General features: G+C 45.3%; 1 protein-coding gene across 1 annotated transcript in view; it reads right to left on the bottom strand.

Moving 5' to 3' along the window:
* ATP8A2 (ATPase phospholipid transporting 8A2) overlaps positions 1-16,032 on the bottom strand; it is a 660,817-nt gene extending 644,785 nt beyond the window's left edge. The window contains exon 1 of the mRNA XM_054446069.2: positions 15,752-16,032. Coding sequence (XP_054302044.1) covers positions 15,752-15,827 — 76 coding nt within the window. The 5' untranslated portion in view covers positions 15,828-16,032. The remainder of the gene's footprint in view (positions 1-15,751) is intronic.
* Between the last annotated feature and the right edge of the window lie 8,393 nt (positions 16,033-24,425).

The following is a 24,425-nucleotide window of genomic DNA, read 5'->3' as shown; positions in this document are numbered from 1 at the left end:
TTTTTGAGATGGAGTCTCGCTCTCTTGCCCAGGCTGGAGTGCAGTGGCACAGTCTTGGCTCACCACAGCCTCTGCCTCCCAGGCTCAAGTGAATCTCCTGCCTCAGCTTCCTGAGTAGCTGGAATTACAGGCATGCGCCACCATGCCTGGCTAATTTTATATTTTTAGTAGAGACAGGGTTTCACCATGTTGTCCAGGCTGGTCTCAAACTCCTGACCTCAGGTGATCCACCCACCCTGCCCTCCCAAAGTGCTGGGATTACAGGCATGAGCCACCACGCCCAGCCTAGTAAAGAGATTTTAATCAATATATAGAAACATTTACAGATTAAAGAATGAAACCCCTATCTTAAAACTTTTAAGTTTAAAGACCTATCAAAAACTCTGAAAATTCTAAAATTATTCAAGTTTTAGAAAATTACAGCTCGAAATAATGTTTTAGTCACTCCAATTGTTCTCCTATTTCTCTAGGTGCACCTCGAAGTAAGTTGATAAATGGGTTTGTCGTTTATGCCCATTTTAGCAATTGGTGAGGTCACTAAGGCAGTGAAGCTGTGCACGTCCCAACAACCGAAGTGGACCACCATTAAACCCAGGCTCTAGCAGGTGAACCCCACCAAGAGCTCAGTCCAACACCCGAAATAGTTAGAATGTGCTACAATAACCTAGGACGTGACTAGGACTGAGCCCACCTCAAAGTGACCCACAAAAGCAGAAGCAAGTGCTTAGAGATGAATGTGTACAAACACGCAGAAAGAAACGTTCCAGGTCTGGAAAAGACAGGTCCATTTAGACCCTGCAGCGCAGACCCATTTGCACTATTTAAATTCCTACTAAAGCATCCAGCTTGAGGTTCATGGCTGCTCACCGCTGCCCTGGAAATCCTTGATGGCTTTGTAGGCAGAACCACCTCGGCAATGTTTCTCCAGTTATTCACTGTCTTAGTCCTAAGCACGGAATGAGCCAGTTCTCTATATTAACAAGGCTAAGGAAGTGGGAAAATTATCTTCAGAAAAGTCCAGAGAGAAGTGACTGAATCCTGTTGATTTTTTTTTCTTTTTGAGATGGAGTCTCGCTCTGTCGCCCAGGCTGGAGTGCAGTGGCGCGATCTCGGCTCACTGCAAGCTCCACCTCCCGGGTTCATGCCATTCTCCCACCTCAGCCTTCCGAGTAGCTGGGACTACAGGCGCCCACCACCACGCCTGGCTGATTTTTTGTATTTTTGGTAGAGACGGGTTTCACTGTGTTAGCCAGGTTGGTCTCGATCTCCTGACCTTGTGATCCACCCGCCTCAGCCTCCCAGAGGTGCTGGGATTACATGCGTGAGCCTCCGTGCCCGGCCTGTGTTTTTTTAATAAGTAGTTGAACACCAAGAACCCTGTATTGACAGGATCCACTGACAAGAGGTCCCCAGAAAATGTGTTCTGTAGGGAAATCAAGGCAGAGAAAAAAACGCCACCAATAAATTGTTTCAGAATCTGGAATTAATGTGGGGGTCATAGCTTTCATTCTTAGAGAGAAGAGGAAATGGCTATTTGGATTCCGAGGGAAGAACCATTCACCACTATTAATCTTCAGACTACCACAGGGCTTAGCATAGTTCGCTGAGGTTTGAATGGGTGCCACCTCAGCCTGCCTCGATATTCCCATCAGTGACCAGGGTAGGGGTGGGGAGGTTGGTTAATAGGACCCTACATAATGACTGAGTTCCTCTAAGTTTAACGAAGCACCATCATCGCAAAGAAAACTGGTTTTGTTTCTCAGGAACAGCTGAATTCTCCCATGCACTCACTGATGTGAGCAGACTGTTATAATGCTCTTTGAAAATTAAGCCCGGCCAGGAGAGGTGGCTCACACCTGTAATCCCAGCACTTTGGGAAGCCGAGGTGGGTGGATTACTTGAGCCAGGAGTTCGAGACCAGCCTGGCCAACATGGTGAAACCCTGTCTCTACTAAAAATACAAAAATTAGCCAGGAGTGGTGGCTCGTGTCTGTAATCCCAGCTACTTGGGAGCCTGAGGCAGGAGAATCACTAGAACCTGGGAGGCAGGGGTTTCAGTGTACCGCTGAGGTCGAACCACTGTACTCCAGCCTGGGCAACAGAGCAAAATTGTCTTAAAAAAAAAAAAATTAATCCCAAGCCTGGGCAACACAGGGAGACCTCATCTCTACCAAAAATTTTAAAAATTAGCTGGGCATAGCGGTGTGTACCTGTAGTCCCAGCTACTCAAGAGGCTAAGGTGAGAGGATTGCTTGAGCCTGGGATGTCAAGGCTGCAGTGAGCCATGATTGCACCACTGCACTCCAGCCTGGAAACAAAGCAAGACTTCGTCTCAAATAAAAACAAAAAAACTTAAGCCCACCAGGAGGATCAATAAACTTTCCAAAGGCATTGTATCCACATGAAATTCAAATCATATGAAGAGAAGTTACCAATCCAGTTATAGACAAAATAAAATGGAAGAGGTTCAGCTCTCTATGCCCCTGGTATATTATTCTAGAAATAATAACAATATCTTTTTTAATTATTAATTTTATATGAACAGGTAATCCTTATTAAGTTTCAGGTAGTGTGAAGTGCTTTATATATGTTATCTTGTTTAAGTCGCTCAGTAATTCAGTGAAGAAGGTATTACTACTGACATTTTATAGAGGAGGAAAGTGAGGCTGAGTGAATTAGGTAACTTCCCCAAAGATACCCAGCTAGGAAGTGCCAGGATCAAAACGTAAAAGCAGGTCTGACTGGAGTCATCTGGACTATATCCTTGCCTAAAGAAAGGGCTGAATTCAGCAGCACAAGTCACATGAAATAGCACAGCTCAGTTGGCTTCCCTCCTGCACCAGCATGCAGGCATTTTGGCAAAAGAAAGGAAAGAGCAATATAAACTCCTTGCATGGTTAATGTGGTCCCTAACGACACTGGGTTAAGGGTTAAACCACTAAAACACTGGCCCTCTGAAAATCAAAAGACTAACTAAAGCCCTTTGGAGAGGGCTTCCCCGCTGTTTATGGAACATGGAGCTGCTTATGTGGAAGAAACATGGAGCGATATAGCTCAGCAAAGCAGCCACTGGTGCAGCCCAACCCAGGGCATGTCCCACCCATCCCTGCACTTGCTCAAGGCAGTGTCACACAGCCCTGCAGCTTTTCACTGCCTCCTCCTGGGACTCCTGACTGCCAAAAAACTGGGATGGGGGTTCTGGAATCATAAGGCATTTAAGATTCATGAACACCAAGAAAAAGAGGAGGCAAACAGAACTTAAATAATAAAACAATCAGAAAAAGATTTTTAAATAAGTGTAATTCATAACCTCCAGGAAATGGGTGCATATTCAATCATGAAGCAATACTAGGCTGTTATGAAAAAAAAGTCAGTTAGAGATCTTTCCAAGAAAAAATATAATTGTTGAAATAAAAACTTGATAGACACTACGAACTGGAAAGGATAAAAACAAAACAATGCAAAACAAAGCCAAAGAGCAAATTACCGAACAAGAAGACAAAGACAAGAATTCTTCAAAAATGGGGCACAAAGAGATTTAAGGAAAATTAAGAAAGCTGGGAGCAAAGACAGAAGTGGCAAGAGCAGTCTAATTCTAGAGTTGCCACCAGAAAAGGGAGACTGCACAGGAGGCCACACTTGAAGACATGAGACATGAGGACTTCTCCCCAAAAAAGAAAGACCCAGTGTCAGATTGCAAGATCCTTCCAGTGTTGACCAGACAACTAATGGAATAAAAGAAATACTTAAACCATCGTATTGAAATTTCAGAACATCAAAGACAGATACATCATTAAAAACTAATCAAAACGAAAAATAGCTAAGCTGCAAAGGAACAAGAACCAGATTGATGTCTCTGCTCATTAGCAAATCTGGGTAGGAGTAAGATAATAAAAAAGTGTGCCAGAGAAGAAGAATTTTGAATCTAGAATTCCTTAGACAGCAAAACTGTCACTTACTTGTGAAGATGACATGAAAGCATTTTTAGGGACATGAAAAAAATCAGACATATGGCCACTCACAGATGCTCCCTAAAAGATCCCCGGGGATCTACTCCAACAACAGGAATAAAACCCAAGGAAGCACAGCTGAGTAAAGAAAGTCACACATACCTGTTACCCGGAGAAAAATAATTACTCTCTGGAACCAACTCAGGTGACTGTGACAAGAAAGAAAGTAGGGGAGAGTCAGGGGTAGGGAGTAAGACGGTGCGAAAGTTTTTGCCTTATTTTTGTTTGGAGAGGGTCACTATGGAAAGGAAAAAGATATATATACTAATTAACTCTAGCCATTGTTAGGGACAAAGTAAGTAAACACTATATTAATAATTTAAGTATACCCTCTAAAAGAATAAATTTAAATGTATAATTTCAAAAAGGTAAGCAAAAATATTAACAAAAAACCTTGAAACGCCAGAAGTATAATTCATGAAAGAACATATTGATAAGTTGGATTTCGCTAAAATTAAAACTTCACCCCTGCAAAAGACACTGTTAAGAGGATGAAAGACAAGCCATGGACTGGGAGAGGATATTTGGAGAACACGTTTCTGATTTTTTTATAAAGGACTGGTATCCAAAATATACAAAGAACTCTTCAAACTCAAAACTAGGAAAACAAGCAACCCAATTAAAAAATGGACAAAAGGCACACGCCTATAATCCCAGCACTTTGGGAGGCCGAGGCGGGTGGATCACAAGGTCAGGAGATTGAGACCATCCTGGCCAACATGGTGAAACCCCATCTCTACTAAAAATACAAATATTAGCTGGGCATGGTGGTGCACACCTGTAGTCCCAGCTACTTGGGAGGCTGAGGCAGGAGAATCTCTTGAACCCGGGAGGAGGAGGTTGTAGTGAGCTGAGATCGTGCCACTGAGCTCCAGCCTGGCAACAGAGCGAGACTCTGTCACAAAAAGAAAAGGCCAGGCATGGTGGCTGACACCTGTAATCCCAGCACTTTGGGAGGCCAAGGTGGGCAGATCACGAAGTCAGGAGATCGAGACCATCCTGGCTAACACGATGAAACCCCGTCTCTACTAAAAATACAAAAAATTAGCTGGGCGTGGTGGTGGGTGCCTGTAGTCCCAGCTACTCGGGAGGCTGAGGCAGGAAAATGGCGTGAACCCGGGAGGCGGAGCTTGCAGTGAGCTGAGATCGTGCCACTGAACTCCAGCCTGGGCGACAGAGCGAGACTCCATCTCAAAAAAAAAAAAAAAGGACAAAAGATCTAAACAGATGTTTCACCAAAGAAGATATACAGATGGCAATTAAATATGGAAAGATGCTCAACGTCATATGTCATGAGAAAATCACAAATTTAAATAAGGAGACACCACTACACATCTATCAAATGGCTAAAATTCAAAACACTGAAAGCACCAAATGCTGGTGAGATGTGGAGCAATAGGGACTCTCATTCATTGCTGGTGGGGATGCAAAATGGTACAGCCACTTTGGAGGACAATCTGGCAATTTCTTCCAAAACTAAACATACTCTTAGCATACGAACCAGCAATCACACACCCTGGAATTTTCCCAAACGATGTGAAAACTTATGTCCGCACAAAAACCTGCACAGGAGTATTTATAGCAGCTTTATTTATAATTTCAAAAAAGTGAAAGCACCCAAGATGTTCTTCAGTAGGTGAATTGATACACTGTGGTACACAGCTAGGCAATGGAGTATTATTCAAGGATAAAAAGAAATGAGCTATCAAGCCATGAAATGACATGGGGGAATGTTAAATGCATATTGCTAAGTAAAAGAAGCCAATCTGAAAAGGCTTCATGCTATATGATGCTAACTCCATGACATTGTGTAAAGAGCAAAACTGTAACTATGGAGACAGTAAAAAGATCAGTGGTTGCCGGAGGTTAGAGAGGAAGGATGGGATGAACAGCTGGAGCACAGGGGATTTTTAGGGCAGTGAAACTCTTCTGTATGATACCACAATGGGGGACACATGCCATTATACATTGTCACGGTGTGACGCAGTGTGACATCACGGTGTGATACTATGGTGCTGAATTCATAGTGTTAACACAGACATCATCACAGTGTTTACAAAGATGACATCCCCACTTCCTCTGCACAACACTGCCGACATTGCCCTGTAATATCTTGTCAACATACCATGCTGCATAGAAGAGCCTGGCGGGTGGTCTCAGAACTCTGGACTAGCTCTCCTACCCTGGGGTTCTTCAGCCACACTCTATACCCACGCTCAGAAAGCCAAGATCTCCACTGAAAAATATCACAGACTGCAGACAACACAGCTCTCATCATATGGACTCATAAATTATGAGTGAAATCAAAGTAACCACACACTGATACAAGTTATCAGACAACTAATCATCACACAGTGTTATCTTGGTTGCCATCACTGTGTTTATTATCACAGCCCATAGTTTCATCAATGTAGTTTAAAAGAAATGCCTAAAAACTCAAAGTCTTGAACAATTTTAAAAGTCCAGCAGCATCCCCTGGTAATAAAAACTACCTTTGTCTTCCTAGCAGGACTCAGAGCCACTCACAACCTAATGGTATTTGAACATTATCTATTCAGACTTTTTCTCTTTTGTATTTACTTCCTCCATTTTTCTGACATGCTTATTTGAGAAAGTAATATGTTATGGAGAAAATGTGTACTAGCAGGAACACATTTTTAAATGTACTGCTTTAAAAGGTGCTCAACTCCAATCAATGACTGGTCTCTGAGAAGAAAAACATTGTTGCTGGGATGCCCACTGGTCTTAAAGAAGGTTGTTGTGTAGGACACTAAGATTTGTCATGTAGTCAAAAGTGAGATTAATCATAAATTGTGAGTGTGTTGAAGATCCTCTCCATAAATACTGACTGATAATATCAGACCATACTAAAAGACGCAAGCAACCAGATTCTATTAAAGATTAGGTTCAAAGAAATAGAATAGTATTTCCTAGTGCCATGACCCAGTTCATTTTCAAAATTAACTTAAGGTGGATATCTTAGAGTGCGCCTGAGGGAGATATTGACTCAAGAGGAAGATAAATAACCCTGAAAAAAATGCTGGAGGGAGGGGGCAGGGAAGAAAAACAAATTTTTTTTAATACTTGGGGAATCCAAAGACGTGGCTTTAGTTCTTTCACACTGGTACTATCCTTGGAAGACCAGACAAATCCCTGGAACTTCACCCTTCATGACCTTGGTTTCCCTGTGTAGCAATGGGGGTGTTGACTGTCAGATCATTTTATTTCTGAAAGTCTGCAATTCCATAAATAATCAATTAAAATATTTGGACTAGATGATCTATAATTTGTTCACCAATAGAAATATAATGCAGACCACATATACAATTTTAAACTTTCTAGCAGCTGCACTAAAAAGATAAAAAGAAATACATAAAATAATCTTAATATATTTTATTTAATCTCATATATCCAAAATATTATTTCGATATATAATAAACAGAAAACATTATGAATGAACTGTTTTATTTTCCTTTTTCATACTAAGTCTCAGAAATCCAGTGCATATTTTGCCGTTACAGCCCAGCTCAATCATGACTCACCATGTCTTCAGCCACATGCCGCTAGTGGCCACTCTGCTGCGCGGCAAAGATCTGTAAAGTCACCTTCAACTTTAATAATCTGACTCTACAAAGTATTGCCTACTCTGTACAAAGTATCTTGGGCTCTCTAAAGGACAAATATTAGACAAGCAAGCTACAAGCTCAACGATTCTACTTGCCCAAGACCAGGGAGAGCTCCTCCCTCATCTCTCATCTCCCTGGTTTCCATTTGTATGGCTTGATTGCAACCCAGCTGTTTTCCATCCTCACTTGCATTTCTCTCTAACGCTGCATGGGTTCAGGCCTCATTATTTTACACCTGGAGTATTACAACAGGCCCTAACTGTGCATTTCATTTACAATCTTCACTCATCCCTGTGTTTGCATCTAGCCCAGTTTATTCTTACCCGAGAACCCTTCTCAGTTGCCTGCCCACACTGGTGTCTTCCCTTCCAGAAAATTTGCCCAAACTCTAACACCAGAAAATCAGACAGTAGAAGAGTTCAATCAAGTTGAATAAATGTATTTCCAAGCTTCAGGAAGGGGCAACAGGAAAATGAACTTAGAGTGGACCCAGAAAGACTGCTTATTTCTATTATTCTCTCCAGCACAAATGGACAGCAGAGTAACTTGGGGACACGGCACGCTGGGACAGGGGACGCAGCAGAAACGGTACACTATCTTATACGCTTAGCAGGGCCCGCTCCACCCAGTCCCAGAAGACCACTTAGTTTGCTACATATACAGTAACTACTGAAGGTTAAAAACAAAAATTCTGCAGTTTTAAAACCAATGTTATGTTTCCTCAATGCATTAGAATAAAGACAACAAAAAGAAAATGGAAGAGACTTAAACAAGGATAATCATTATGTGACTAAAAATAGCTGATAAGAGGCCTGATCCCATGGTGCAGTAACTGAATATATTATCAGCCAGGCCACTGTTCTCTCCTTTGAATATGAATGAACTGCTCCCCGATATTAACATATCATGACCGTGAGAAAAGCAACTGTCTTTGAACTAAATATCTGGAATGAGATTCCAAATGTCAGTATAGAGAAGTACTCACTCACTCCATGGAGTAGTTTGCTTACCCTAGTTTCCTATATAATCAGTCTCCATAATGTGCTTAAAATATTTACAGTAATCCTGGGATCCTCGGTGCTGCGTTTGGCTTACACAGTATCTCTAGAGATAGAAAAGGGAGGAGGAGCACCCAAATGCTTCCCTGCAATGTGTGAAATGTACATTGCTGATGATTTGGCAAAAGATTACACAAGACAGGAACACTTACTTCTGAATGCAAAACCTCTGAATCAAAATTAATGAGCCTGCCTTAACATTCTGTGCAAAAGAGGAGAAAAGAAAAAAATATTGCTCCTATCTGGAGTATTTCTTCTCTCCTGCCTTTATTCAAAAAGAAAAGTATACAAATATGTATATAGAATTTTTAAATGGGAGGCAATAATAATATATTTCTCAGAGGGATGGTGTGAGGATCAGTAAGAAAAATATGCAAAAAACACTAAAGGCATATTAGTAATTACCTTTATTATCTTTATTCTCACACCACCAGACTCACTTCCTTTGCTCTCTTCCCAACAGCACTGCCTGCCATCAGGGGCGCAGTATCAGGTGGGCAGAGCTACAGAGTAGCTAGGACAGCAGGGACGGAGCCAGGGCAGCAGGGACAGAGCCAGGGCAGCAGGGACAGAGCCAGGGCAGCAGGGACGGAAACAGCCAAGTGCTGTCAGTTATGCGGGCTAGTGAGGAATATGTAGAGGAGCTGCTTCACTCGCAATTTTGGAACCCTGTAGCTATTCACCCTGTATATGGAACAGATGCTAAAAAGAAAAAAACATGTCAGCTTGGAAAGCAGAAACTCATACTAACCAACTCTGAAGTGAGAACTCCAGTGAAAGCCAAAAATAACAAAGTTCTCTTCTCTGTGACAAGAAAGGGGTATTAAAAATTCAGGCAACCTGAAACAAACCAATCAAAATGGCATAAATCTTCCTGTAATATTTTACCATATTCCTGAATGCAGCTTTTTCTACACTCACCTGGGAATGATTGTGATGGAAAGCAAAATGGGCAGTATTTATAAACTAATGATTACAAAAAAAAATGCAAAACTCTGGGAAAAAAACAGAGTTAATGAGGATTAGATCACTTTTTAGCATGAAATATTTTATGATAAGCTTTACAGGGGCAGTAAGGGAGGGAAGAAATGAACCGTCAGAGCAAGAGACCTATTCACATAAACAAGCACACACGTGTCTATGGTAATATTAGGCCCATAACCCTCCCCCATCACAGCTGGGGAGTGACCAGCATCATTCATGTGCTCTTTTTTTTTTCTTTAGAGGAAGGGTCTCACTCTGTTGTCCAGGCTGGAATGCAGTGATACAGTAGCTCATCGCAGCCTCAAATTCCTGGGCTCAAGCAATCCTTCTGCCTCAGCCTCTCAAGTAGCTGGGACTACATGCTTGTGCCACAACGCCTGGCTATAATTTTTTTGTAGAGATGGGGTCTCACTATGTTGTACAGGCTGGTCTCGAACTCCTGGCCTCAAGTGAACCTCCCACCTGGGCCTCCCAAACTGCTGAGATTACACACGTGAGCCACCAGGCTTGGCCATTCAAGTACTGTTTTGTTTTGTTTTGCTTTGCTTTGTTTTCTTAGAGACAGAGTCTCACCCTGTCGCCCAGACTGGAGTGCAGTGGTGCAATCTTGGCTCACCACAACCTCCCCCTCACAGACTCCAGTGATTCTCCTGCCTCAGCCTGCTGAGTTACAGGGATTACAGGCGTGCACCACTACCACTTGGCTAATTTTTGTACTTTTAGGGTTTCACCATGTTAGCCAGGCTGGTCTTGAACTCCTGACCTCAAATGATCCACCCGTCTCGGCCTCCCAAAGTGCTGGGATTGCAGACATGAGCCACTGTGCCCAGCCCATCCAGGTACTTTTATGACAGATCTATGCAGGCAGACCCAGGCAGCCACTGGGGTGTGACAGGTCCCCCACTCCTTACTCTATTCCTGGAAGGACACTCTCCTGTCCTGGAGTAGGTCCTGTTTCTGTGTTTGCCCTTGGTGATGACGGGGAGAAACTCCCAAGGCATGGAGGTGAGATCACTTTTATTTTTAGCCCTTCTTAATGGTTGTTAACATTTGTGCTGAGCACTTTTCCCAGCCTAAGTGGATGTAAATAACATCTTGCATCCAGTGTGGTATTGACCAGAAGTTTTACTTAGTAAATGTAAAGGATCCAAGGAGGAAGAACAGAGACCCTTCTTTAGAGGCACTGTATACACTTCCTCTCATAAATGCTTAAAAACTTTTTCGAAAATAACTGTAAAATATTCCACTTGTCTAGCTGGCACCTCTGAGGAGGGTTTAAGATAACACATCCGTTATAAATGTAAAATCAATTATTGGACAACGGAAGGCGTCCACAGAGGTGCTTATTGGCCACCTGTGGGGTAGAAGACGGCCTTGTAGTCAGGACTCTTTTCAACAGAAGGTGACGACCTTCAGAGACACTACAGGATGAACACTCTGTCCAGATTCAGAGCTCCTGGTGAGTAAGCGCTTATTTCTGCAACCATTTACACCTGGATAATGACAGTAAAAGAACACTTAAGTTCTCCTGTGATGACTGTGCGGTCCTCTCCTAGTTAGGCCTCCATCATTAGATTTAGAAGGGAAAATAATAACAAAAGTTTTTGCCAATTCTTCTATTACATAGGATAAATACCTAGATGGAGGACTTTGCCTTAGATGACGATGGGCAGCATGGGAGAAATCTAACATGTTGTCGATATCATCTTGATAATGTGTCAGTTAATGCATGCACTTATATGCACATAACCACAGACCACTACCAACCACCCGTGAAGTGCAAACTCTTATTTTTATCTTTATCTGTAACAGAAGTAAATGAATCTTTTGAATGTCATATAGGTAGAAATGACAGTGTTAAAACCTGAATTCAATTATCTTTAACCCTAAATTCTGGGGTTTTAACCCCTAGATATACTGCCCTTAAGAAACTTCCAAACAGAATGTGGACCATTAGACCAAGTCCAAAAGCTGCCCATGACAGAGTTCAGTAAAATCGTAATTACTGAGCACACATAGGGTAGTATAGGAAATGGAAGCAGGAGAAATTAGATTATTATCTTTATTTCTTATCAAGGAGGAGAAAACAATATAGAATCAATGAGCATATTCTGTTTCATTTAGATCTGATACTAGGCAGGTGGGCAACGATAAGAACCACACTGGACTTGCTAATTAGCTTGTCCTGACAGAAATTACGCAGCAAGTAAGGAATCTCTCTGATTTTTTTTTTTTCATTTGTAAAGTGAAGGGATCAGACCATCTCTGAGATATCCTCCAGCTATTACATTCTCACATTAGCGCAGCTTGTATTTTCAGCTGCCCTGATTCTCCTCCTTGCAACTTGGGGCAGGTTGTTCTGGCAAAAACAGAAAACACACATTAAGAAACACCTTTGATGACCAGCAGAGGGCAGGGTGAGTTGGGTGTGGAATTTAGAGGAGGGCTCCAGGGGCAGTTTCTAGAAGGTTTGTAGTCCTGGTCCAAACGGTGGCTCACGCCTGTAATCCCAGCACTTTGGGAGGCCGAGGTGGGTGGATCACGAGGTCAAGAGATCGAGACCATCCTGGTCAACATGGTGAAACCCCGTCTCTACTAAAAATACAAAAATCAGCTGGGTGTGGTGGTGGGAGCCTGTAATCCCAGCTACTTGGGAGGCTGAGGCAGCAGAATTGCTTGAACCCAGGAGGCGGAGGTTGCAGTGAGCCGAGATCACACCACTGCACTCCAGCCTGGTGACGGGCTCAAAAAAAAAAAAAATTTGTAGTCCTCTGGGTTCTGCATTTGGTTTGTGCACTTCCGGCTTGCCTGTTCTTTCACTATGTCCAGAAATGCAGTAAGATAGGGAAGAGCTTCTGCCCTAGACAGCACTGATGCTGTCGTCTATAGAAAACAACTTCCTTCCTTTCTGTCCCCACTCCTCCCCTCCCACAACCCCCGACACCCATATTCACATGCACACCCTTAATTTCCTTACTCATCTGGGTCAAGGTGAGAGAAGAGAGTTGAGAGCTCTTCCCACATGCATTGTAGTCACTGCCCAGACCATAAGCTCCGTGAGACACACTGCTGTGTTCCCTGCTCTGTCTCTAGCACCTAGAACCATGCCTGGCACATAGAAGGCACTGATATATGTTTGTCACTGACTTTGTTTCCATTCCAAGGGGCTCCACCCTGAGCAGACTGTAAGCACTATATGGGAAAGAGGATCCCCATGGTCACAAATCTTTGGATTTTCATCATGTGGTAAAATGAGACACACTGGTGCTAAGTAGATATTTGGGGAAAGGTAAAACTGATCAAAGTGCAATTGAATATGCAGAATAAGATAAGAGTCAAAGATGGCTCAGACAATAAAATATTCCAGAATTATTTTTAAAAATAGTATACAGCTCAGCATATAATCTTGAAGCTGACTGTGATCTGCCATCCTTTCATCATTGGTTTATTTTTAAAAAATGAGAAGTAGCAGACTTCATTAAAAATCACACATCTTTGTTTAGTATTTTTATGGGAGTACACGATTGTCAGGCCTTTTGCCCCTGTTTCCATCAGTGTCCGCAGGAGCCCACACTATGCAGATCCTCTTTCTTCTCCATACATTATGCAAATACCCTAAACAGACCCCATCTCAGAGCCTCCACTCTGTCTCCTGGAACTTTCAGCCTATCATCAGCAAGATCCCTCACAACCCGACCCCTCTGACTATTCCTGAAACTTCTTGCCTTAACTGCTCTGCCAGGAGGATCCTGCTTCTCATGGTTACTCTCAGATCACTGCCCTTCCCCCTGCTCCCTAAAAGCTCCCTGCATTGATGTTCATGCCATCAGACTGTAGGACAGTCTCAAAACAAAGCGACCTCTCTTGAACTCGCATTTTCCTCCAGCTACCACTCGATCTGCTTCTCCCCCTCCCTTTTCTGCAATATTCACTCAAAAGAGTTTTCCGGACTTGCTGTTTCCAGTTCCTGTCTTGTTACTCTCTTACACCTGCTCTATTAGGCATTCTTCCCCACAATGATATGTTAACAGCTCTTTTCAAGATCACCAGTGACCTCCACTCACACGACAGTTCTCCAGCCTCATCTTTATTGAGCTCAGCAGCACTGGGCACAGGTACACCCCACCCCTTCCTGAACATCTCCACATTGAGTTTCAGAGCACTCCCTCCGGGTTTCCAGGGACCTCCCTGGCTATCCTCTCAGGCCCCTTCTGTTGTCCCTCATCTCCCCGACCTCAAAATGTTAGAGTGCCCAGGACTCTATCCAAGGACCCCTCTTTTCTAGGTCACATCTATACACATTGACAGCTGATCACATAATTCTTAGGGACCCGTGTAAAATGAAAATGTGGGCCCCTTGTTCAAAAATTAAGACTTTCAAGACAGCAACACTGGGCAGAACATCCAAGCAAGTGCTGACTCTTGTAGGAGCCAGACTCTGAGCAGCTGCAGGGCATACACTCTTGGAGCTGGTCCTGCCGAAGACTCTTGAATCTCTATGTCTGGCCTTGCACACTCCCCGGAACCACAGACTCATAAATCCAGCTCTCAACTAATCATCTCCACTTGGCTCTATGGTAGGCATTTCAGACCAAATTCTTCACACCCTCCCTTTCCGCAAAAGAGAACCCTGGTCCTCCGCAGTTTCCCCATCTCAGCAAGTGGCGCATTCTTCCGGTGTCTCAGACCAACACCCTTGGGGCCATCTTTGATTCTTTTCTTGTACTGAAGCCCCCACATCCAAATCATAAGCAAATGCCTTTGGCCCCACCTGCAAAGGTACAGAGGGTGTCCCCAGGTCTCCCCAGGCTGCCTCCACCTTGGGAAATTCTCACACCTGTATGACTGCGCCTTCCCACTGTCTCTGCCACAGCTCTTCCCGGCTATTTAGTCTTGACCCTGCACCCCGTGACCCCTTCAGGCTGGGATTCTCCTCAAAATGAATGTGAAAGTGTCCTGACTTTACCCAAGTTTAACAAACATTGGCTTAAATTACCTGATAAGCTTGCTTCCCTCTCACGTTACTCAACTACAGAAATACGAAAGTCGCTTATTTTTATGCGCCTGTTTTCTCAAAACAAATAAAAAAGCACGAAGACAAGTGACCCCAGCTTCAAACTGTACACCCTCTACCTTCCTCATGTCAAAGATCTACCTGCAAAACTTGCCGCAGTCCTGAAACGGTAAGAAATCATTTTTGGGGCTCCTCTTTACGTCTGCATTAACTAATGGTCTAGGTAACCTTATCAAGTGTCACAGCCACATAACATCCGGCTCCACGACATCATAGTTTCTAAATGTGTTCTATAATCATAGAACGCAGGCCTCTAACAGTGTGAGTGGTCGGGTATGGTACATGCGTTTTTGGCTTTAGGTTTCGAGTTCCAACACCCAGGCGCCTGCAGGCAGGGTGTGTGTGCACGCGTGCGTGTGTACGTGTGTGTGTACCTGTGTGTGCGCGCGGGCGTGTGCGTGTGTGTGTTCGTCTCCAGATGGTTGTATGCACGGATGGTTATGAGCCAGTACGTCGCCGCTGTGAGCGCGCGAGGACCCGGGGCTCCAAGTGGTGAGAATCACTGGAGGGACCCTTCGGATGCCTTTTTCCCCCTCTGCCTTTGAGCTCTGCAGCACCGCGGTGCCGGCCGCCGGCAGGGAAGGCTGCATCTTCTCTGCGCCGCCAAACCGTGCCCACAACCGCGGGGACTGCCGCCTAGGTCGCATCCCTGAGCCGCATCCGCGCGTAGGGGCGCACGGGCACGCGCACAGGGCGCGCGCACACATACACGCGCGCCCGCAGACACACACACACATCTGTACAGGGACGAGCCGGGGGGTCTCTGACGCCCGCTGCTCCCCTCGCCCCGGCCTGGGGCCTTTTGGCCCCGCAGGTGCAGCGACGCCCAGCCCCCGTGCGGCCAGCGCGCGGCGTCGGCGGATCCTGCAGCCCAGGGAGCCCAGGGAGCCCAGGGAGGGGAGCGGGGCGCGGGCGGGGCAGTGTCGCATAACCGCAGGCGCGCCCCGCGCCGCCCCCGCCCCGGGCCCACCCTCCCCCGCCGCGCCCCTCCCAGCTCACCCACGGACGAGCGGATCCTCGACCTCCGCGGCAGGGACATCTTAAGAGCTTTGTCCAGGCCTGCGCCGTTCAGCATCTCGCCCGTGTCGGGGGCTCGGCGGTCCCGGGCGAGAGACTGAGGCTACGCGCAGGGCTGGGCGCAGGGGCCGCGGCCCGAGGGCCATGGGTGGGCCAGCGCCTCGCCGGGCTGCTAGCTGGCGGGGACCGCCGGCGCCTGTGCCGGGACGCGCCCGAGGCTGCGCCGTCCGTGCCGCAGCGGCCAATGCGGCAGCGCCCGCGAACGCCACCGCGGCGGGCCCCGCTGGCCCGGGCTGCGGCGTGGGGGAGGGGGACCGGCCCTGAGCGGAGCCCCGCGGGAGGAGGAGCGGATGGGAGGCTGGGAGGGATCCGCAGTATTACGCAGGACCCGGGGCTTTTAGGTGTCAGGGAAGGCGATGGGGAGGGTTTGGTGGGGTGGGTGATTGGGCCTGTGCTTTCGGGGGCTCTTCCAGGAGAGGGGTGCACCTGGGGGACTCGGAGTCTCTGCCTGTCTGCTACCTATTTACCTGCCTGTCACTTGTCCTGTGCAAGTGGAGGCGCTGTGATCCCCCAGGACTCATCCTGTCCCTTTCTTTTCGCAGTTTCTGTTCTTCCGTGCCCAGCCTGGTGGGATCTGTGTAGGGTCTTCGTGGAAGGGTTGTTTCCAAAGTGTCTGATGTGTGGCTTGGCACTCAGAGAAGCCGGGGGTCTACAGCCCCGCACTCTCAACCTGCCTGACATTCTAACTAGGCATATTAAAGCTTCAGGTAGCCCTAGGGAACCTTAGCAGCAACCACTCCCCCGCACGCGCGCACACACACACACACACAGACCCATCGACACACACACACACACACACACACACACACACACCTTCTTTCATAAAACAAAACCATCAAGAGGTAAGGTGACTTGTCCAAGGTCACTTGATCTATTTTTTGTTTTTTCTTATCGCGTAATGTTTAGACTGTTCTTGGTCTTTCTGGGCGCAATCCCATGAAGATAAAAAGCGAAATGTTTATTGTGCCTGATGACATTCTGACCTCGGAGTAAAAACGGAACAAAACAAAAATAAAACCGTTCAGGTGAAAGTCTGACCTTGCTTTTACTGATGCGATCATTACATTTCTTTTAACCTAAATTAACATTAGGGACTGACAAGGAGTAGTACAGAGTTCAGCAAAAAGAATCTGTGCTAGCAAAGACAGCAGTGCGGCCTGAGCTCCTCCTGCCTGGCCTCTGCTTCTGATTTTATTTTCTTTTACTTTTTTACTTTTTTTTGACAGAGTTTTGCTCTTGTTGCCCAGGCTGGAGTGCAATGGCACTATCTCGGCCCACTGCAACCTCCGTCGCCCGGGTTCAAGGGATTCTTGTGTGTCAGCCTTCCGAGTAGCTGGGATTACAGGCGCCTGCCACCACGCCCAGCTAATTTTTGTATTTTTAGTAGAGACAGGGTTTCACTATGTTGGCCAAGCTGGTCTCGAACTCCTGACCTCAGGCGATCCACCTGCCTCAGCCTCCCAAAGTGCTGGGATTACAAGCGTGAGCCACCACCCGCGGCCTCTGCTTCTAATTTTCTTAAGAACAAACATCCAGGCCGCGCGCGGTGGCTCACGCCTGTAATCCCAGCACTTTGGGAGGCCAAGGCGGTCAGATCATGAGGTCAGGAGATGGAGACCATTCTGGCTAACGCGGTGAAACCCCGTCTCTACTAAAAATACAAAAAAAAATTCGCCGGGTGTGGTGGCAGGCACCTGTAGTCCCAGCTACTCGGGAGGCTAAGGCAGGAGAATCGCTTGAACCCGGGAGGTGGATGTTGCAGTGAGCGAAAATCGTGCCGCTGCACTCCAGCCTGGGTGCCAGAGTAAGACTCCACCAAAAACAAAACAAAACAAAAAACAACATCCAAAAGGGACAGGCAACTTACATTGAAAACTGCAGGCTGGCAAGAATCTACACTAAATGTAGCTTCAGGTAGGATTCTTTACCTGTCTCTTGTGGGCCCTCAAAAAATTTTTCTGATAAGAAATGAATCTTTATCAGGAAGATGAAGAAAAATAAAATTTTCTAAATTGTTGAGCTAAGCTTCAGAGTGGGAGAGGTTTTCTCAGTGGATCTTCATTGCTGCTGAGGATAAATCTTAAAGCTGGGGCTAATCCTAGGACTGGCTTTGTCAAAAACTTGTCACTATGCTTCAGTAAATCTTCTGTGTATGATAACACCTTGAGGACCTAACCAGAATTGAAAGGAACTTAAAAGGAAAATGTGTTTTTTTCCAATCCCCAAACTTCAAGATAAATAGAAAACATTTTGGGTTTTTTTGCTCTAACTTAGATGGGAATAAAAAGAGTAGATAAAGGTTATTTTTAATTTTTAAGAAGCAGAGTATGTTACATATAGAATATTTGCCTTGATCACTAAGAGTGACCAAATGTCCCACCCTGACTTTGTGCAGCCCCATCATGAAACGGAGTTGTTGCTTCTCTATGTATGTTTATCTTCCCATAACCAAACTGCCCCGACAACTTTGTAGGTGTGTGAAATATAGCTCGGTTGGCGCACCTTGAAGATCACGGCATAGACTGCAAGGAGTAGTAAGTGAATATTTCACAGCAACTTGTGCTGTCTCCTTCATGTCTTGGTTAATTCCCCTGATCTGACTGCCTCTTGGGGTGTTGGGGAGATTAGTAGATTGGCATTGGCCAGAGTCCAGATCTAAATCCCATCTTTGAGGTCTTCAAGGGAAATATATGCACAAAGGACAAAAGCTAGCAAATGGACGGTATTTATTATTATGCTTAGAATCCAGTGCCGATGTGGATCACCCTGTGACCCAGGCTTGGCTTGGAGACATCCTTTCACCCTTGCCAGAGGCAGCCTAGGTTAGAACCAAATGAGATAAAGAAGCCTGTGAGGAGAAACAGCAAATGCAAAAGGCACTGCAACCAGGACAGTCAGGGAAATGTGCTCTGTCTGTGAAAGCAAGAACTCAACAAAGAGAGTTTGCCTCAGTTCTTAGAGCCACGACCCTATGCGTTCATAAGACAGGTAGAACGGCAGCCTGCAGCCCCCAGTAGGAGTCACACCAAGTCCCTAGCATTGTGGGTCGATGAGTGTCATTGAACTTAACTAAGCCAGAGTAGCCCTTTCCTCCTGGAGGAGGAAGTGAAGGGAAAGGGAGAATTCTTTTTCTTTCCCTGAAAGGCAGTTGTCGTCATCCTCTCACTCTTCTGTGTGCCCTTCTCCTTATGCGATAAGTTGAGCCAAGACAGACCAATCTCCCAGGAGAGGATCCAACCCTCCAGTGCTGTGACAGCACAGACGCTGCTCCTGCCTTTCCTGGTGATTCCCAAGGAAGGCGGCCAGATCGCGTCTCTTGGCAGCCCACTCCAGTGTTCAAGAACTAGTGTTTTGAAGCAGTTTGTCCTCTGAACATCTTAAATTTTAACTTAAGCCTATCCTTCCTTTTTAGTCTTCATGGTCCTAGAAAACAGTCAGTTGGCATCCTTTTCAAGAAGTTCTTTTATACAAATGAAGACGTCAAGCCGTCTCTTAAGCCCTTCTTTTCCTCAAACTAAAAAAGCCCCATTTCCTTTTTAAAATGCTTATGTGTCTATATCTTTTATATCTGTACACATATGTATATATGTGAAACATTTTATCACTTCTTTTTTATTTGAGGCAGAGTCTCACCCTTTTGCCCAGGATGGAGTATAGTGGTGCGAACATGGCTCACTGAAGCCTCAACCTCCTAGGCTCAAGCAATTCTCCTCCATTAGCCTCCCAAATAGCTGGGACCACAGGCGTGTGCCACCACATCCAGCTACTTTTTGTATTTTTTCTAGAGACAGGATTTCACCATGTTGCCCAGGCTGGTCTCAAATTCCTGAACTCAAACCATCCTCCTGCCTCACCTTCCCCAAGTGCTGGGATTACAGACATGAGCTACCGCATCTGTCTACATAAACACTTTAAAAAGAAAATGGCATATAAGTAGCATGTGAAAAAATATACATAAGCATGTACCAATCATCCCTGTACCTGTTCTCCTGTTTAGGAAACAAAGCAATATAGGCCTGTTGAAAGCCCCTTGTGTACTCACCCCTAATCCCTTTCCTTTCCCTCTGTCCGCAGACCAGTATCTTCATAGGATCTCTTTCCTCTCTCTTGATTATTATTTAAAAACTAACAACTAAAAGAGACACCCCGAAGGCATTGGGCAAAGGATCCAGGACGGGAGATGATTTAATGGAAATCTTTCTTCTTTGTCTTCTTTTTTTTTTTGAGATGGAGTCTCGCTCTGTCACCCAGGCTGGAGTGCAGTGGTGCCATCTCGGCTCACTGCAGTCTCCGCCTCCTGGGTTCAAGCAATTCTCCTGCCTGAGCCCCCTGAGTAGCTGGGATTACAGGCACGCGCCACCATGCCCGGCTAATTTTTGTATTTTTAGTAGAGGCAGGGTTTCACCATGTTGGCCAGGATGGTCTCAATCTCTCGACCGCATGATCCTCCCACCTCAGCCTCCCAAAGTGCTGGGATAACAGGCATGAGCCACTGCGCCTGGCTGGAAATCTTTATTCTTTTATGAGGTTCTTATTAGGCATTCTGTAAATGCATTTTGATGACTCTTAACTCTTCTCATAATTCTTCTCATTTTACACATTGTTTTTAGAGAGCAATGTCCCAAACGAGACTTGGAAGAACTATTTAGAACTCTGAATCTCTGTCTTCCTAATAACAAAAGAGGCAGTTTCCCCAGACCCTCTCCCCCAAAATTATTTCACTGATTCATTAATATCACGTCTGGCATTTGATGCCGGCTGGCAGCTGGAACCTTAGCTGGGGCTGTCAGGTGGTCAGCTGGTATACCTACCTGTGGCCTTTCTGCCTGGGCTGCCTCACATCCCAAGAGACAGTGCCAGGTGGAAGCTGTATCACATAGTCTAACCTAGCCTTGGAAATCACGCAGCATCGCCCCCACCACCTGTTTGTTAAGGCCGTCACAAAGGCCTGGTCAGGACAAGGGGAAAGGAAATAGACTCCATCTCTTGATGGGACAATGACAAGATTCTGGAAGAATGTGAGAGCTGGAAACGTTGTAGCCATTTCTAGAAATACGATTTATCAAAGCTGGCAAGGAGCATTTCAATTTTAATAAAATTTATTTATAATTGCACCATAATCACATACTGTTTATGGAAAAATTAATGAAAGTGTGAAAGTAGCCTGTCTCTACTAAAAAATACAAAATTAGCAGGGAATGGTGGCTCATGCCTGTAATCCCAGCACTTTGGGAGGCCGAGGCAGGTGGATCACCTGAGGTTGGGAGTTCAAGACCAGCCTTACCAACATGGTGAAACCCCGTCTCTACTAAAAATTCAAAAAAATTAGCCAGGCATAGTGGTGGGCGCCTGTAATCCCAGCTACTCAGAAGGCTGAGGTACGAGAATCACTTGAACCTGGGAGGCAGAGGTTGCAGTGAGCCAAAATCATGCCATTGCACTCCAGCCTGGGTGACAGATTGAGACTCCGTCTCAAAAAAGCAAAAAGCAAATAACAAAAACAAACAACAACAACAAAAACCAAACTGTTTATCTAAACAATTTCGGTATCAGCTGTTTTAACATAAAAATTTAGCAAAGTATTTTTTTGGTATTCAATTAATTTTTTGTCCCGCTTGGGTTAACACTGATGCTTTTCTTTCTTTCTCTCTTTCTCCCCTTCCTTCCTTCCTTTCTTCTTTCTTTCTTTCTTTCTTTCTTTATTTCTTTCTGTCACCCAGGCTGAAGTGCAATGGCACGATCCTGGCTCACTGCAATCTCCGCCTCCTGAGTTCAACTGGTTCTCCTGCCTCAGGCTCCCAAGTAGCTGGGATTAGAGGTGCCCACCACCATGCTCAGCTAATTTTGTATTTTTTTAGTAGAGACAGGATTTCACCATGTTGGTCAATTACAATTCACCTGTCTTCATGAATTGGCTCTGTCTAGGCAGTGGGCAACGTCACCCCCTTGAGCAGTTACAGTAGTGCCAACATGTCAAGTTTCTGGGCTCTCTCTCCCTGATCGGCCCTGGGGACCCTGTTCAACTGTATGCCAACAAACACATTGTCATGAATTAAGAATATTCACAAATAGTTTACAAATTTTGGAGAAATTAGGCAGAGACAGAAATATGACTCAAATTCTATTTATGAAAGTATACTCGCTGGATGGGGTGGCTCACGCCTGTACTCCCAGCACTTTGGGAGGCCAAGGCAGATAGATCACCTGAGGTCAGGAGTTTGAGACCAGCTTGGCCAACATGATGAAACCCCATCTCCACTAAAAATACAAAAAGTTAGCCAGGTGTGGTAGTGGGCGCCTGTAGTCCCAGCTGTTCCAGAGGCTGAGGCAAGAGAATCACTTGAACCTCTGAGGTGGAGGCTGCAGTGAGCTGAGATCGCACCATTGCACTCCAGCCTGGGCGACAGAGTGAGACTCTGTCTCAAAAAATAAATATAAAAAATAAAAAGCTGGTATGCTCCATTAATTCCTGCAGGCCTGCCAAAGGCAGCCTAGGAATTCTAGATCAATGGAATGAATACAACTTGCTAGAAATACATAGGAAATAAAATGACTATTCACAGAACCAAATAAAAGCCTTCCACTAGAAACTAAAAATAATAATAATAATAATGGTTTTATATATATGCATACACAAGCAAAGCCAGAAGAGAATAAATAGCAAACGAATGAAAATTAGAAGCAAAAACAAGTAACTAGGAAACCATCTCTACATTTTTTTTACTCAATCTACCCTGAATGCTACAGCATTATCCAGGACCCCAGAAAACACACATAATACTTTATTCCTGATAAACAATTCAATGTCCTTAAGTCCACCAATATCACCATACATTCTGTGCAATCAAGAAATTTACTCAGCTGGGTGCAGTGGCTCACACCTGTAATTGCAGCACTTTGGGAGGCCAAGGCGGGTGGATCCCCTGAGGTCAGGAGTTCGAAAACAGCCTGGCCAACATGGTGAAACCCCATCTGTACTAAAAATACAAAAATTAGCCCAGTGTGGAGGCACACGCCCATAATCCCAGCTACTCGGGTGGCGGAGGCAAGAGAATTGCTTGAGCCTGAGAGGCAGAGTTTGCAGTGAGCCCAGATTGCACAACTACACTCCAGTCTGGGTGACAGAGGGAGAATCCATCTCAAAGAAAAAAAAGTTTGTAGACCTAACATTAACATTGTCATGTCCTTGATTATAGGAGGCCAGCAAATAATTTACTTATGAATGATCTATGGGGTGCAGCCCTTCCCAGATGCCTGAGGCCTTTTCTTGCTGAGTAGACATCTATCTGGCTGTTACGTGATCTTAGGAACAGCTATTCATTTGGAAAAGGGTGTTGCAATGACTTTCTCTTTTGCATAAGAAGATGGGGGGCTGGGATCCTGAGATTTTAAAATTTCCTTTACAGCGTACCCATATGTGCTCAATATTGAAAAGAGATGACAATTGGCCAGGCATGATGGCTCACACCTGTAATCCCAGCACTTTGGGAGGATGAAGTGGGCAGATCAGAAGGTCAAGAGATCAAGACAATCCTAACCGAAATGGTGAAACCCTGTGTCTACTAAAAATAAAAAAATTAGCTGGGCATGGTGGCATGTGCTTGTAGTCTCAGCTATTTGGGAGGCTAAGGCAGGAGAATCGCTTGAACCTGGGAGGCGGAGGTTGCAGTGAGCCAAGATCACACCACTGTATTCTAGCCTGGCAACAGAAGGAGACTCCATCTCAAAAAAAAAGAAAAGAAACGAGATGACAATTGCAGTGCAAAATATCTGTTCCCTTTTGTTCCCCAGTGCCACCGCTACCCCATTCGTCACCAATTTTTGTTGATGTCTCTTCCTGACTACTTTTTTTTTTTCTTTTTTGGAGATAAGAGTCTCACTCTGATGCCCAGGCTGGAGTGCAGTGGTGTGATCTCAGCTCATTGCAACCTCTGCCTCCAGGTTCAAGCAATTCTCCTGCCTCAGCCTCCCAAGTAGCTGGGACTACAGGCATGTGCCACCACGTCCAGCCAGTTTTTGTATTTTTAGTAGAGATAGGATTTTACCATGTTGGCCAAGCTTGTCTTGAACTCCTGACCTCAGGTGATCCACCCGCCTTGGCTTCGCAAAGTGCTGGGATTACAGGTGTGAGCCACCGTGCCTGGCCTTTTGTTTTTTTTGAGATGGGGTCTCCCTATGTTGCCGAGGCTAAGCTTGAATTTATTTTTATTTTTATTTTTATTTTATTTTTTCATTTATTTTATTTATTTATTTCTATTTTTTGAGATGGAGTTTTGCTCTTGTCGCCCAGGCTGCAGTGCAGTGGCACGATCTCGGCTCACTGCAACCTCTGCCTCCCAGGTTGGGAGTAGCTGGGACTACAGCTGCCCGCCACTATGCCCAGCTACTTTTTGTATGTTTAGTAGAGCCGGAATTTCATCACGTTGGCCAGGCTGGTCTCAAACTCCTAACCTTAGGTGATCTGCCCACCTCGGCCTCCCAAAGTGCTAGGATTACAGTCGTGTGCCACTGCGCCCGGCCTGGGCTGGAATTTCTGACCTCAAGCAATCCTCCCTCCTCAGGCTCCTGAGTTGCTGATATTACAGGTGCATATCAC

This window comes from Pongo pygmaeus, chromosome 14 (assembly GCF_028885625.2).
Source record: "Pongo pygmaeus isolate AG05252 chromosome 14, NHGRI_mPonPyg2-v2.0_pri, whole genome shotgun sequence".
In the NCBI taxonomy this organism is placed as follows: Eukaryota; Metazoa; Chordata; class Mammalia; order Primates; family Hominidae; genus Pongo; species Pongo pygmaeus.
The sequence above is the reverse complement of the archived record's forward strand: the minus strand, read 5'-3'. Positions and strand labels throughout refer to the sequence as shown.